This window comes from Platichthys flesus, chromosome 7 (assembly GCF_949316205.1).
Source record: "Platichthys flesus chromosome 7, fPlaFle2.1, whole genome shotgun sequence".
Classification (NCBI taxonomy): domain Eukaryota; kingdom Metazoa; phylum Chordata; class Actinopteri; order Pleuronectiformes; family Pleuronectidae; genus Platichthys; species Platichthys flesus.
In genome coordinates, this window is record NC_084951.1 from 11,369,316 (window position 1) to 11,384,912 (window position 15,597).

Consider the following 15,597-nt stretch of genomic DNA (forward strand, 5'->3'; position numbering starts at 1 on the left):
TACACAGCAGCAGGGTTCCACGTACCACAGTGAGACCAGTGCAAGGGACAGGGAGATTTATTCCAGAAGTCAATCAACTTGTACTCAGACTTTTTATTTCAATAACAAATCAAAGTGTAGGTAAAGTATGTGACATTAGTATGTTTTACCCCCCCAAATTAAGTTTGTATAATCGTTTCTGGTTTGTTGTGTTGTGGGTGCATACCGGTGTAAACTGTGAGTGTCTTTCAATTCCCAAAGCAGCTGCTGTGAGTTTCCCAGGCTCCCGGACAAAGCCTGACTTCGACAAGGGCTCTTAAAAGAGTTTGGTGACAAAAAGCCAAATACATAAGTAGAATTACTGTCGTCTATTAGATGTTCTGTCTCTCAAGAGGAAACATGTCAATTTATCAACTGCCAGAGAATGTACAGCAGAGTACAGTATTTCATAAAATGAATCCCAACTTGATGTAAATGAGTAGCATTATCAATCATGTCATCAAACAAACATGTTTCCCACACTTACTTTTCAAAGTAGTCCAACTTTTTTGGCCAGTACCCTTATAAGTAGTCAACGTCTAATTATTATATATTTCTTCTGAATGAGATGCTTATACAGCTAAGATAAAATGACAATATTATATTCTGGCCGGTCTCAATACTTTGACACGTGACATTAGAGCAGGTCTGAAGGATCCAGTATGTCCATGGGGTCGTGAGGGTGTGTAGTCAGTGGTCAGTGAATCCTGGCATGGGGAAGGGTCTTGAGAATAGCTCCACCCGCTGGCGGAGCTCTGAGATGCGTGACACTGTCTCTGGGTCCTGCAGCAGGAAGGACCTGAAGCTGGCCAGGTTTCCTGTTGAGAGACGGATGAAACATCAACAACAGAAACAAGCCTTCGGTTTTAGTCGTATCAATCAGGCTAAAAATATCCTTCCCTGCTTTAAAAAAAGAAATGATATTGTGAAGATGTCCCCAGCATGTGCTTGGAAACCTGTGTCTACCATTAACACCACACCTCTACCATTCTCACTGGATAAATCATGAATTTCTTAAAAGTTAAGAAATTCCTCCTCCTCTCCACCCACCAGTCTTCTTCTTCACATCTAGTGCGATCTGAATCCCTTCATCAATTAATTCCACAACCTTCTTGAAGTCTGTCTCGTTGAACTGTCGGGACGTCAGAGCCGGAGTTCCTGTGAAGAAAACAACGAGAGAAGAAAAGAAAATAAAGAATAAAAAAAAAAATTCACTGTTGATAAAGTTGAAGAGGAGGTTAAGACTGGTGCAGTTGAGAGAGACATGCTGACTCATGAGTGACAGGCTGATGGACACAGATGAGCAGACAGACGAAAGCTATGAGACAGACAGGCAGAGAAGAAAGGGTCCAATATCTTACAGGTGGGAAGACTGACTGGTTGACAGATTCTGCACAAACAAGCTCCTGCAGCTCGTCACCAAGAATAATCCATTTACACACACATCCTGCACCAGCTTTCATGTTTTTATCTAAGTACCGAGCCTGAGTCCTCCTGGAGTGAGGGCGCTCTTGTCTCCTGGGCAGGTGTTCTTGTTGGCGGTGATGGACACCAGCTCCAGGACCCTCTCGGCCCGAGCCCCATCCATGCCGCGAGGTCGTAGGTCAACTAAGACCAGATGGTTGTCGGTTCCACCTAAGAAGAAGAGGAGGAGGAGGAGGAGGCAGAGGAGGAGGAGAGACTTTCTGTAAAATTATTGATCACAGTGATTTAAAGGATTTCTTTGTCAGGGACATGGAAAGACAGAAAAACAATATTACTTAGAACCAATACTAAATACAGAATCAGTGGGAAAAACACAAAACTATAAAGAAAAGTGCTGACTCTAACCTTAACCCTGTGTATGTGCATGTACAACTAAACAAAAAAAACACATGACGTGCATCTTAATCATCAGAAGTTGCTTCGCTACCTGACACCAGGGTGTAGCCTCTCTTCAGCAGGGCGTCAGCCATGGCCTTGGCGTTCAGCATCACTTGACTGATGTACTTTTTGAACATGGGAGTGGACGCCTGCAGAGAAAAATCCCAGTTACAGAGTCCACACCAGGACACTCCAGATAGGAATGTATCATTTATATATGAGCAACTGAAATAACGCTGTGTTTTAAAATGATCTGCAGATTGGCCTCCCCAGAGGGTTTAATCTCCTCTATGCTTTTGTTGAATTTTTTATGTGAAAGTAAGTTGGACCTGTTTTAGGGCGACGGCCACCCCGGCAATGGCGTGGTTGTGAGGCCCTCCCTGAAGCGAAGGGAAAACGGCAAAGTTCACCCTGTCCTGGAGGTCGTAGGTCACCTCCCGACCTTTGTTATCCACAGATCGCACGCCTTTGCGGTAGAAGATCAGACCGGCCCTGCAAAGTGGAGAGAGAGAGAAAGAGCCCAATGCCTGACATTTTGAATGTTAAACGTGGTTATAAACTTGTCGTGTCCTCTAGAGCTTATCAGAGTCCCACGGTATCCAGGCCCTCACCTCGCTCCACGCAGGGACTTATGGGTAGTGGATGTGACCAGGTCAGCATGGTGGAAAGGGGATGGAACAGCCCCTGCTGCCACTAGGCCGCTGATATGAGCCATATCTGCCAGCAGGTAGGCTTTAAGCTCCACACACAGCTGCAACACACACAGTCAGAGACAATAAGTGAAACCAGCCATCGTTTGGAAATGTTTCATTGGTCACACTTATTTTGTGTTTCCTACTTTTAATGTTCTTCTGTTTTTCTATTCAGCTTGATGATTTATTTCCTTTCTTGCTATTGGACGTACCTTCTTCATGCGAGCGTAGTCGATGAGGCGAGCGTAGGCGCTGGTTCCTGCGATGATGAGTCTGGGCCTGAAGAGCCGGGCCGTCGTCTCCAGCTGCTCATAATCTATGAGACCTGTTTTGGGCTGAGATAATAAAGGTGGACACTTAGATGCAGGAAACGTTGATATCTTTTCAGCCAGAGAGGTATTTTCCCCCCCAACAGACGTGCTCTGATGAATATGATTTAAATCTTTATTCCTAGTCTCTAAAAGTCAAATCATAAAAACATGACTCACGTCCAGCTTGTAAGGCATCGACTCAAAGTAGATGGAGGTGGCCGAGATCCTCTTAGCATCTGTCATGTAGCCATGGGTAAGGCTGAAATGTGGACATTATTTGAGTTCAGCATGTGCAGCGGGGGGTTCATGTGAGGTCTTCTTCTGCTCTGTGGGAACTTGTTCTGACTTGTCGAGCTCCTGGTTTCTCTTCAGTCTCACCAGGATATTTACATCATCAGATTTAGCACAAGTGATTTCTATGAAACACATCGTCTTCATCATTCCTTTAGTCCTACCCATCTAGTATTTGTCTGATTATCCAGAGACTCAATTTAATTTTTACCTTATATACCATATTATATTTGTGGTGGCTGTGGCACTGGAGGTAGAGTGGGTCCTCAACTAACTTGAAGGTTGGTGGTTCGATCCCAGTTTCCCCCATTCCACGTGCCCCAATTGCATAATACTGATCATTTACAGACCGTATTTCCTTCTCGTCTGAGAGAAAATTACAGCTACATGTTCGAAGCGGTTCGTTGTTCTGCCAATGTCAAATATACTGCCAATGTCAATCTGTAGCAACTGGTAATACTATACATGTCAGACATTTAATAAAATCTCCATTTAAAAGTACTAAGAAGGACTTAATAAATCGGTTTTAGCCAATTTTATAATGTTCCTCTTTTTTTAAGTAGTAACTTTTGCTTATTCTTGTTGGAGATAAAAGATAATAAACAGAATTCAACTAGATGTTATTTTTCACTTTTTACAGTGATGGCATTATAGAAAGATGTTAACTCACTGTCCTCCGTCAGGCAGATCCAGGCCCATGATGCGGTCGTGAGGCTGAAGCACAGACGTGTAGGCTGCAAAGTTAGCGGGGGAGCCGGAGTATGGCTGGACGTTGACGCCCCACAAACTGGGGTCCAGACCGAAGGCGGCGAGCGCTCGTTTCTGACACAGCAACTCAATCTGATCCACTACCTCTGCACCGCCATAGTACCTGTGACACACAGCGGCCTCCATTACCTTCATGCATTTGGTGGGACAAATGATGAGCAATGTCATATTAATATCACATTAAAATTGGAATATTCTAAAAGTATTTGCTTTGTTTTTTTATTTGAATTTTTTAGGGCACCAAGTGAAATTGTTATATGTTTATACAACAATGTGATAACTTTGAAATGTTTCACAGTATTTCATAACGTATCGTATATTGTACTTTATCATACTATAATTTGTCAGACCGTGTTGTATGATATCATTGTATCCTATTTGGCCGTGTCATGATATTTTATCCTTGTGTGTTGAATTGTAATCTGGGAGTAAACTAACCAGCACAAATCCACTGACATTTGATGAAACCTTTCAGAAGCCCTGGATTCATTGGGATTCTGATCATCTTTTGAAGCTCTATAATTTTGGTCAGTATGTGCATTGTGGAAAGTTCATTGTCCTCGTGGTTACCTTTGTCCTGGGTAGCCCTCAGAGTACTTGTTGTTCAGACATGAGCCCTGGGCCTCGAGCGCCGCACGGCTGCAAAAGTTCTGACAGAACAAACAAGCTCAGAGTCAGGATCCAGAACCGCACACTGATTCTTTTCTATTAGGCTTAAATATTCAGAACAATGTCCCCATATAAATTCAAACTGGATAAAGGTGACTGAAGATCTGTTTCAGCGAGGACTCGGCTACACAGTACAGCCAAAGTCTAACTCTATTTATCCTGCAGTCTGTTTTAGTTTAGCATTTCTCTTGTAAACACCAATTATAAAAAGTAAGACACATTCCAGAATCAGAGAAGGACAAAGCTATTTAAATCAATTACATTTGTTGCATTAATCTTTACAAAAGGTCAAAGCTTGCGGAAAGCGAAAATGAGCTCATTTAAAAATAACTAAATATTGGAGGTAGTCAGAATTAATGGATGAATATGGTGAAATACGTCAAAAGTGTCTCCATATTCACTCTGCCTGATCCCCATGGGGCTCGGGCAAGATGTCAAATCTCCCTAGACGAGAGTCAGAAGAGAGATGGAGCTGCAGAAAGAAAAGGAAACGAATGGAAATGAATTTTTCTTCCTGTCTCAATGTTTTTCCCTCCTCTCACTCCTGCACAGCCTCTCTCTCTATCTGCCTCTCGCTGTCCCCCTCTGCCTTGTTATTATACTAAGCCTGCCTCTGTTCAGGGAGCCCGCAATCATAGCTGTGGGATTTCAAACCTGTCCCCCATGTGACATGTGTCTCTCTAGGACATTTTCAAAACTGTACCTCAACACACAGTAGCACACACACACACACACACACACACACACACCTCCTCTTCTCTCTCACCGTCGATCAATGGCAGAAATCAGTGTGGGAACCTACTGGGATCATTTGACTGTTCCTGAAGAAAAGACGCAGACTCTCTGTTGGGAGCCAGCCTGCGACGGCGACTGACTGACTTGGCAGCACATGAGCAAAAATATGAAAATCCTTTAGATGTCATTGTGACTGATGGTGCTGGATTCATAATTGCTAGAGAATAAAGGAATGAAAGCTCCCTTCTTTTCTCAAAAGCTTCCACTTAGATGAAAACAGTCACTTTCACTCTTCACAGAAAACAGATCAATTCTGAAAACCGCAGCTCCGGTGAAATGGGGTTGTACGGCTGGATGGGCTCCTCCTTGAGTGTCTTTCTTGCCTTCTGTCTCACACACAACATCTTTAACATGTCTGTCCAAAGAAAACCTCATGAGATAATCTGTCTTAATGTCTTAATCATCTTCTATATTCACAGGTTGAACAGCTGCTTTCACAGTGAAGATGCAAGGCAAGAATTTAAGCTAAGCATGACATCGAAAACTGTTCAGGTAATAAGAAAAACTGTGACACACAAGATTTACATGTTAAAATATATTTGTATATGAATTCACTGATTATGAATTATCCCTGTTTGTCACAGGTGAAGCCCCAGCCACTTTGCATCATGGTCGACAGTTGAGTGAAATTAATCCACATATAACCTGCACGATCTGGGGGATTTCACCCACAGATGATATCTATTTTATCACCTTGTGTAAAATTAAAGCATTAATTTGCTTGATGAAGGCCTTTTTTATTGAGAAGAGCATGTGTAAGAAGTGGACTGTACATAAAGACGGACTCCACTTCCTACCACTCTCATGAAATATAAAATATGCCGGATTAAAACGCTGCCATCTTGTGCATTTAGAGCGAGAGGTCCTCGGCCAATCGGGAGTCAGTCTCAGCTGTGATCAAGAGGCTCTGGCTTCCCTTTTGAGGAGCTGACATCTTTATATACAGTCTGTGGTCTGAGAGGGTTGAACAGAGTTACGCTGCCAACACACGTTACCGGAATACAGTGAGTACATGTTACAGTTAAACCATGTTGTCATTACTGTGCGTACACTTTGTTCAGGGCTATGTACAAAATAGATCAATATTCTTTTAATTCAGCGATAAATGGATTTACCTGACTCTCCAATATTACCTCATAACATTCAATTGCTAAGTTTCAGTTCAACTCAACTTCATGATCAGTGATACTAATGTAACAGTAGATGAAAATCATGAAGCTTAAACCGATGATGAAACATAATAAATCTCCACTCCCTTCTACTACTGCTTCTGCCCATGTCTTTTTTTTTACTGTTGGCTCTCACCTCTGATGCGATGAGCTCCAGGCCGCGACACTGCCGGTCCTTCTCCTGCTGCAGGAGGCTCCACATCTCTGGGTCATCCTGGGCCAGGCTCTCCTGTCCCGTCCAGCCACTGGAGCTGCTGAGGCCTCGTCTGCATGACTCCACAGTGGTTTGGCAATCTCTAACCAAACATCCCGAAACCCTGGGGAAGAGGGGCTGCAGCGTGGGGGCAACTCTCCATTGTGCTGCAAGCTGTGAAAGGTTGAAAAGTTTCCGAGTGGTCTTGTTTTGTTGCTATTGTCTAGGATTGCTTCTTTTATGTCTTTTCGAGAAACCCATGAAGAGTAAGCCTGTGCATAAACACTTTCATCACTCAAAACTATAATGCTTTGCACCGGGGGCTCTGAAACAAGGGAGCTGGAATTATGTGTCTTTTGATGTTCTAAACAATCCATTAAATGAAAGGCAGCGAAAACCAAATGTGTTATTCAGTGGAGCGGTTATGGAAAACCTTGGACATGAAAAGTGTTATGGGGAATAAACCCAGACAAGCCGTGACTTGGTTATAAGTATCGTGTTTGTTGAAAGCACCTTGTACCTGCATGATAGTTATATAACTATGTTTCACTTCGGCCTAATACACAGTTTACTATTCAAGCTTAAATATATGTTCAAGCAACTCTACTTTCATCTGTTGGGTTCATTATGTTCTCTAAGCTGTGACTATATTAAGTTTTGCATAAAGAGACGACTGTACAGTCAATTTTCCTCCAACAAAAACTGTTCCAGGACAAACAGTGGGGCTCTTTTCTCTTCTAACAACCTGATAACCACAGTTATCAGACAAACACGGTAACACTTACGAAACTGGGCCGAGCCACTGAAAATACAACACACAAAAAAACACACAATGTGCATTTCCAAACCAGTCTCTGTCAGGGTAGAGGTGAGCTGAGGTGACAAGACTGACCTAGTTTGTAGAAATGAGTGATTTGAGTTAAACAAAAGAAGACTCAAATCTTAAATGCAGACACACGTCATCTGTTCACGCATTTAAAAAAAACTTTAAAATATAATAACTATAGTGTCGGACAAATCTACTTACCCAAAATGTCTTCCGGAGCATGAGAGAAAACATGTTTGTCACAGCAGAGCGCTGGGAAAACACAAACACTCTCATGGTGCAAAGGTGAAAGTAAAATCACAACTGGAGGTGAGCCAGGGACACTGGTCACTGATAAAAGTCATTCCAGGCGTAAATTAACTGGTTCCCGTCTTTGAAGGAAGAAACGTACCAATCATTGTTACTGTGCACATTTCCTTTCATTGTATAAAAACCTTTTGAAGTCAGTTCATTTTTACAAAACTACGGATAATTCTGTCCCTGAAGTCTCAACTGGAAATGTACATTTTGTTTTTATTAAGAAGGCAAGAAATCACATTTTTCCAATAGCAAATATTTAGGATTTAAAGTCTTCACATCTATTGATACATATTCAAAGAACAAAACTCAACAAAACACTGTATACGAAGTCAAATATAACATGGAGCTGTTCAGTGAGTGTCGTTACAACACAAAACTCACATTTTCAAACTCACTATAAACATTTTCTACTATCAACCCATTGGGCTCTATACTGCATTATAAATAAGCATATGGTCTGAAGCACAGTATCTAAATGAATGGTGGGTGTTTGTTTTTTTTGTGCGTAACATGCCACATTGCACTGGGTCTAAGCTAGAAATGAGTTTTAGCTCAAACTGCTGTCATGTGTTTTAAACATCTTAAAAAACAGTGTATTTGAAAAGTCAGTGTTCAACGTCTCAGATTCAGCTTTGCAGAGTCCATCATCCAAAGTGCTGCTGGTTCTGCTCCGTCTGATAGTTGTGGTCTGGACAGATCTTCTGCACCAGCCTGTAGTCGGTGCCGGTGAAGGCGATGAAGATGCATATCACTTTAAAGGGCTTGGCGCAGATCCAGGCCGCCTGGGACTGGGTGTTCTCTGAGTAGCACGTCTGCCCCGGGTTGTACAGGCAGGGCTTGGTCTTCTTAGACCGGTTGGTTCTCTGGTACTCAATCCTGCAGTTGAGTTCGGTCACCATCATCCCATCCGGCTGCTGCTGCTGCTTCTGCTGGTCAGGAGGGGTGGAGCTGGTGGAGTGAGGCAGGCTGTGGTTCGAGGGCGTCACTTCCGGGACCAGGACTGAGTTTCTGGTGTGAGCGCTCTGAGTCACGGGAGGCAGAACTTCCCAACCCACAGGTTTGGAGGGCGGGACGATGCTCACGGATATGTTCCCCAAACGGGAGGAGTTGTGGCGGAAGTAGACGCTGAAAGTCCCGTTGATGTGGTCCACGATTTTCCCCGTCACCAGGAGGCTGAACTTGACTGTTTTCACGTTGAAGTAGAAATCCCCCCAGCCCAGGATCTTCTTGGCCTTTGTGGATGTTTTGGCAGGAGATCTGGGAGCAGGGCGGTACAGATACTGATCCAAGGCCTGGGAGAAGTTCTGCGGCCAGCCGTACGGGCCGAGCGAGCCATAAGCAGGCGTTTTGTGTTTGGTGGAGATGATCTGTAAATCTTTGGAGATGTGTTTCACCTTCAGCGCAGCTCCCACAGAGTCTTCTCTTCCTCCTCCCCCCTCCCTCCACTGTTGGTCCAAGGGATTCACTGTTTCTTGGACCTGCAGAGAAGAATCAAAACATAAATAGCGAGCTGTGACATTGGGTTTGTAACAAGTAAAGTAGATCTGGTTCAAAATGTCTTGGTTTTGAGGTAGCTGTATCTATCTCACCACCACCCAATAGATATGAACAGAAATCTGTTATTGATATTTTATAGACGTGAACAATTACATGTCCTAATAATAAACTTTATTTCCACAAATAGCCTCTCTGTTACTGTGGATACCAAAAAGATAGTCTCTATCATAGTCTCTTCTGACAGAGTGTGTGTGGATCATCCGGAGTTATTCATGGGAGCACTGACATGTTGCTGTCAACCTTTGCTGTGAGCACTACAAACACAACAATTCTGATATTTTAGAGATGGAACTTTCAAAACTAATATCTTCACATGTCCATGTCCAGGTGATTAAATGTGTCTTTAAGATAAAAAACGTTCTGTGTCCCGAACCTGTTTGGTCTTATCAAACCCTATTTTTTGATCTGTCCTCGAGTGTCTCATCTGCATTTGGGTCCTCACTGTGCTCTGGATGTACCATTAAAAGCAAAGACTGAAAGGAAATTGTACAGCATGAAAAAAGATGCTCAGTGCAGCGTGTCAGCATCAACGAGCAGCACTCAAGTTCTGAATCTGAAGTTAATATGAGGCTTCACCAGTCTGTCGCTTCATCCGGAGGTTCAGTCCTTTCAGAGTTAAACTCCCTCTTTGTGTTATAACACCCCCTGCAGCTCTGCATTGAAACACTGTGTTTATATCACTCTTCAGTCATCATGTTCGCAGGCAGCTCTAGCATTTCAATATTAGCTCTGCAGAAGAAAAAGTCACGAGACAGATAAGAGGGGAGAAGCCCTTTGGATCACCAGGTCGACCGCAGATGAAGGACAGTTTTCACTGCAGCTACATTACAAGGAAGCAGTTAATCGATGATAATAATTACGCTTCGACGTGTTATATCCCCTGAACGAGAGCAAATTGCGATTGACTGTGATCGATACTGTAGATCAGCCCCTTCAGGCAAGGACTGCAGGAAGGAACATGCACAATGTCAAAGCCCCATTTCAATGGACACGTTTTAATTTGGCTGTCCTCCCTCGTACTCTTGTTGCCTTGTTAAAACTCCCGATCGTCTTTACAGAACGACCTTGATCATGAACTGAATCCATTGGCTTACTAATCAATGTGTTTGTAGAGGAGACCGGGACCCAGTCAACACAGGTCACTGCTGAATGCTTGATGCTCATTCACCATTTATAACGTAAAGGTGAACAAATGTGCAAACTGTCCGCAGCATCTTTTCCACACTGAGCTTCTCTGTCGGTCTCAAAAAGACAAAAAATAATCCCGTCTTCTCTTTCCTGTTTTAAGGATTGGGCTTTCACCTGGATTCACCTTGTTGCTCATGTGAGGAGCAGTTCAGTTTCATCATCCCAGTCGTTGCTGTTACACTACTGTAAATACACCATATAAAGGTATCTACCGTAACAAATAAATAATTTACTCGTGTGTAACCTAATTTAAACTCAGCAATTCTACCATTGTCAGTGCAACTTCTATAGTTGTGTCTGTGCAATGTCAAAATCATCCATGTGCAAACCTATTTGCATTGTATATATTGTTAGTAGTTGTTGGAACTATGAAACTAGTAGAATGGGTTTCTCTCTAATTTTCAAGGTGTAGACATTACTATGTAGAGTGCCTCGAGATAATGTATGTTATATTTCAATGCGATACAAAAATATTTGAATTCAATTGAATATTTTCCCGATGTGATTATATTCCATGTTTTCAGAAGTTTTTTTTATATCCCTTTACTGCTTTTGTAGTCCAGCAAATGTCCCCTTCTTTCCCATTTATCGTATTGCACTGTGTCATATCATGCTGGATTTGAGTGTATCTTGATGTATTGAATGGTATCGTATTGGACCATATTGTATTGTATAATACCTTGTGATATCTTATTGCATTGTATCATATCTTATCTTATTGTACCTTATGGTATTGTGTCTTTTTGTTTCGTATCGTATGTTGTTGTATCTAATGGTATCAAATCCTAATGTATCCGGACGTATCTAATCTTTCTTGTCCTACTTTTTAGTATCTTATGATATCTTCTCGTAACTTTTGTCATATCTTGTCTTTTCATATCATAGCTTGTCGTATCGTATCTTGCCCTGTCGTATCATATTTGTAGAGAAGGCGTCATTCATTGCAACTAATTGACTAGTAAAGTATTAAATAGATTGAGAAGCTGTACTTTATTTTTTTATACATGTGCATATATATGTATATATGTTTTTAGTGCTACCAGTTACAGTTTGATGACATTGATCACAGAGGAAACAGCATCAGTTACAAACACAACATGGCTAATTGCACTTAACTGTTAAAAGAATGACACAGAAAATATGAGAGGAGAGCGAATGCAGAAATGAAGTGATTGTTCGATGAAGCAGCAAATTATAAGCCCAATAAATCCAGTCATTAATGAGGATGTTTATGTGACTGATATTTGTCAGATTCACTTGCAACATTGTCCTGTGATCAGATGTAACATGTCGTACAGACGTAAAAAAAAAACCAATGTGAATATAAATCACTGTCGAGGGTGAAAACTAATTGAAGCTTCATGCAGTGTGAGCAACACATCCAGAGAGTCGAGAAACAAGGTGTGCAAAAAGTTCTGCACACTTGTTGTTCAGGACTTTATTCTAGTTTCATCATAACGTGTCGGAGGCAGAGGTTTAGGAATATTCTCCCCCGGATTTCGGAATAAATAGATCCCAGGGTATCATTATCTCTCACCAGCGAGTGGGATTCACATCCCCCCTCACCACCTCCTGCCCCATGTGCCAATCTCTGCCACCTCCTGGAACAAAGTGAGCTCCAGCTGTGCCTACTGTTACAAACCTAAATCTCCAACTATGGGCTGTTCTCACCACCCCTAATTGGAGCTCATGGGGTGACAGCCTTGTCATTGGCTCTGTGTCAAGATGCCAGCACCGTGAGTGCAAGTGAGCAGCGGCGGTGGAGCGGATGCAAACACAACACCTGTGCAAGAGCACCTGCACTGGAATACAACAATCTGGGAAACCTGAGAGCTGTAATTGCATTTTTGAGGCCAGAGAGAACATTCTTGCCATTGGCTAAAAATATACTTAATGTGTTTGTTTTTCAGACTTAAGGAAAAGACGAGGTGACAATGTTTCCTAAGCCCCGGGGTGATATAACTTCTCAAACGAACAAAGACTGAGGATTCATTTAGTTCAAGTCATAAAGCACAAAATGAGCTCGCTTTGAAGATTCACCTGACAGCTTCAGTGACAAAGTTACAGAGGGTGCAGACATCTGTTCAGGCAGCCCAGCTAAATTAAAAACAGGACAGCAGATTCATTTACTATTGTTAAGAATTGCAGAGCATAAGGCTGGAACTAATCACAAATCTGAGGGTGGTACGTGAATTTCAAACGAGACAGCTCTGATCGAGCCCTGACACTCTCTGAAATCATGAAGTGTTCGGGTCTGTGTCAAAATCCCGTCAGGACAAAAGACCAGCACCAGTCTCAATCCCAGAATAAAACATCTGAGATATCTCCGATCAGAATCATCAAAGAAGCCAAGTCTTGAACAATCCCAACAAACCAGAGCACAGATCAGCTGAGTGGACTTGTCACCTCTGTCTACTTCATCAAATGATTTGGAGGATTCACTCTGCGGTCAACGTCTCCATGTTGAAGATACATATAGAATGCTTTCAAACCACCATGAAGCAGAAAGGTTTTTTAAAATTGCAGGTTGGTTGATTTTGTAATGCACAGAAGCCACACAGCCTTTCACCAAGAACACACAATACCAGTGTTTTTTCATCAATGCTGCAATTTGATGACCAACAATAATATATTTTCGCACTTAAAAAAAAAAGGTTTACAAATTGACACAAGGACAGAAAACACATGCAGCGTGATTATAACTTTAAACAATTTAAACAATCAAATCGAGCAATAAAACAAAGAAACCTAAAAACAAAGAGCATATATATTTCCCAGCACAGCATCGGTAAACGTGCAGAAGATTGACAAACCCTCCACCTCAGCAGCGGAGGGGCGGAGCCGTTCACCGGTGTCACTCACCGCTGGAGGGAGAAGCCACAGACAGGTGACGGTGAAGAAAAAGTTCAGACACACGCACTTCATCCTGCAGCATCCAACACACGGGCGGCTCCACAACAAGTGCTGCTCCACTGAGCTACAAGTACAAGTACAGGGAGAGGACACAACGCAACAATCCCCCCCAAGTTCTGGAGTGAAGCTGCTCCTTCTCCACCTCCCTCCCCTCTCTCTCTCTCTCTCTCTCTCTCTCTCTCTCTCTCTCTCTCTCTGTCACCACCCAACATGCATACACACACACACACACACACACGCACTAACCACACCACACACGCACACACACACACGCACACACACACGCACACACACCACACACACTCACACACACACACACACACACACACACACGCATTAATGCTCCTGCCAGTCCCCTGCTCATTCCCAGCACCTGGCCGGCCCTTGTTATGACTCATCAGCCCGGGGAAACGCGCTCTCGGCTGGGCGCAGTGTGACAGCCCGCCCCACGGTCCCCCGCATGCTGGAGCCACGGGGAGGCTGACAAAATGACAAGGGCTCTCTCCGGGAAATGTTAAAACAGCGCTGACAAGTGTGGTGAGCTGCTGCCACCGCCTCAGCCTATCAGCGCGAATCCAGCCCAACAAATCACTGCATGTAGGAGCCGAGCAGACAAGTTGTCTCGTGTAAAGAAGCATAATGAGAGAGCTGGACTCAAAGATGCTGGACCGTTAGCTATGGGCTTCATCACTGACAACTATCACACCTCATGTCTGCAAAGTGTCTTAGTGTTTAAATCAGCTCTATGAAACATTTGTTGTGTAACGAATGTACTTTTCATTATTCTAGCAGTTTAGAAGATAATTAGCAATTAGATAGCCTTCAGATCTGGCAACGATTTGTCTTTGTCACAAAAAAATACGGAACAGGCTATGTCACAATGTAACAATAATAAGGTTGTAATATAATCAGGAGAAGTCAGAATATCATGAGGATATAGTTGTAATTGAGATGAAAATTGTCATATTATGGAAATAAAGTACAATTTAATGAGAAACTTTAAAGAATGAAAAATGAAATGTGAAGAAAGTCATCATATTATGGAAATGAAGTTGTGATCTAATGAGAAAAAATGTAATATTACAAGAATAAAGTTGTAATTTAATGAGAAAAAAGTCATAATATTAAGACCATGAAATCGCTGGAGTTGATCTGTTCATATCCCCCCCTGTAAAATTACACATAACACATAGTTTTCCTCCACTTGGTCGCAAGACACACCTTGCAAATAAGGATGACATTTAGGTCAACCGGAGATATTTTTGTGATCTTAGAAGTGGATTCAAATGGTGTAAATGTTAAAGCACTGATATCGGCAGCAAACTGTGTTTTCACAAATGTTCTCAATAATCTCAGTTGTTGAAAGTTTTTCATGTACCAGTGATCGGTCTTTGATAAATGTAAAGCTGTAATTAGTGGTAGGCCCCTTTGTGTCCCTGGAAAGGTAACTGTGCCATTGAAGTTATTTCAGTGCAGAAAAGCTTTTAAAATCTACAGGAGGTACATCTGAGTGTTGTTGATTTAGAATAGTCAGAGTTCCTAAAACTGTGATAATGGTGGTAAATGAATGACATGAGTGTAATATCACGTATTTGACATGAAAGGCCACATGTTGTGGTCTGTGTTCAGGAGCCTTTGCTTCATATTGTAAACCCAGACAGAGCACAATGACACCACGTGAGTATTCTTAACAATGGTCTTACCCATACACATATATAAAAGTGGCCCTGCCTTGGCAACAGCTGCTCTTGGAGATAGTTATCTCAAAGTCCCCGTGTCTTCGTTTCTACACACTGAGCTGAAGATAACAGTGGATAAAAATAGTTGAAAACATATTATTCTATCAAAATATGTTGACCTAAAGGTTGCAGTCATGTATAAATTATCTTATTATGGAGTTTAATACTCCTACTTTATAATATCATCTCACCAGCGTCCTGAACGGATTGAGCGGAGCACTTTCGTGTGAGACTCTTAATCTCTGATTTTTGTGCGCATGCGTTGTAAACGCCGCGACAGCGAGAAGAGCGTGAACTATATAAAC

The 15,597-nt window shown here is 42.4% G+C and overlaps 2 protein-coding genes across 2 annotated transcripts; both read right to left on the minus strand.

The window, feature by feature from the left end:
* Positions 1-78: 78 nt before the first annotated feature.
* Positions 79-7,875, minus strand: LOC133956525 (serine hydroxymethyltransferase, mitochondrial-like). Its single transcript, XM_062391647.1, has 12 exons — positions 7,797-7,875; positions 6,713-6,943; positions 4,514-4,593; positions 3,846-4,046; positions 3,062-3,143; positions 2,786-2,908; positions 2,493-2,632; positions 2,211-2,373; positions 1,931-2,030; positions 1,498-1,653; positions 1,069-1,176; positions 79-836 (listed from the first exon to the last, which is right to left on the minus strand). The coding sequence occupies exons 1-12, from the start codon at positions 7,869-7,871 to the stop codon at positions 709-711; spliced, it is 1,587 nt and encodes a 528-aa protein (XP_062247631.1). The 5' UTR covers positions 7,872-7,875; the 3' UTR covers positions 79-708.
* A 190-nt stretch (positions 7,876-8,065) lies between these two features.
* On the minus strand, positions 8,066-13,694 carry LOC133956526 (neurexophilin-2-like). Its single transcript, XM_062391648.1, has 2 exons — positions 13,503-13,694; positions 8,066-9,373 (listed from the first exon to the last, which is right to left on the minus strand). Exons 1-2 carry the CDS (start codon positions 13,563-13,565, stop codon positions 8,540-8,542), a joined length of 897 nt encoding a protein of 298 aa, XP_062247632.1. The 5' UTR covers positions 13,566-13,694; the 3' UTR covers positions 8,066-8,539.
* Positions 13,695-15,597: the final 1,903 nt, after the last annotated feature.

Bases quoted from the DNA above. Each gene is read 5' to 3' on its own strand.
- LOC133956526 (XM_062391648.1), bottom strand. From the start codon at position 13,565: ATGAAGTGCGTGTGTCTGAACTTTTTCTTCACCGTCACCTGTCTGTGG. The intron at 9,374-13,502 runs GTGAGTGACACC...TCTTCTCTGCAG, and splicing joins TGTGGCTTCTCCCTCCAGCG to GTCCAAGAAACAGTGAATCC.
- LOC133956525 (XM_062391647.1), bottom strand. From the start codon at position 7,871: ATGAGAGTGTTTGTGTTTTCCCAGCGCTCTGCTGTGACAAACATGTTT. The intron at 6,944-7,796 runs GTAAGTAGATTT...AACCTTTCACAG, and splicing joins TGCTCCGGAAGACATTTTGG to CTTGCAGCACAATGGAGAGT. The intron at 2,633-2,785 runs GTACGTCCAATA...TGTGTGTTGCAG, and splicing joins ACTACGCTCGCATGAAGAAG to CTGTGTGTGGAGCTTAAAGC.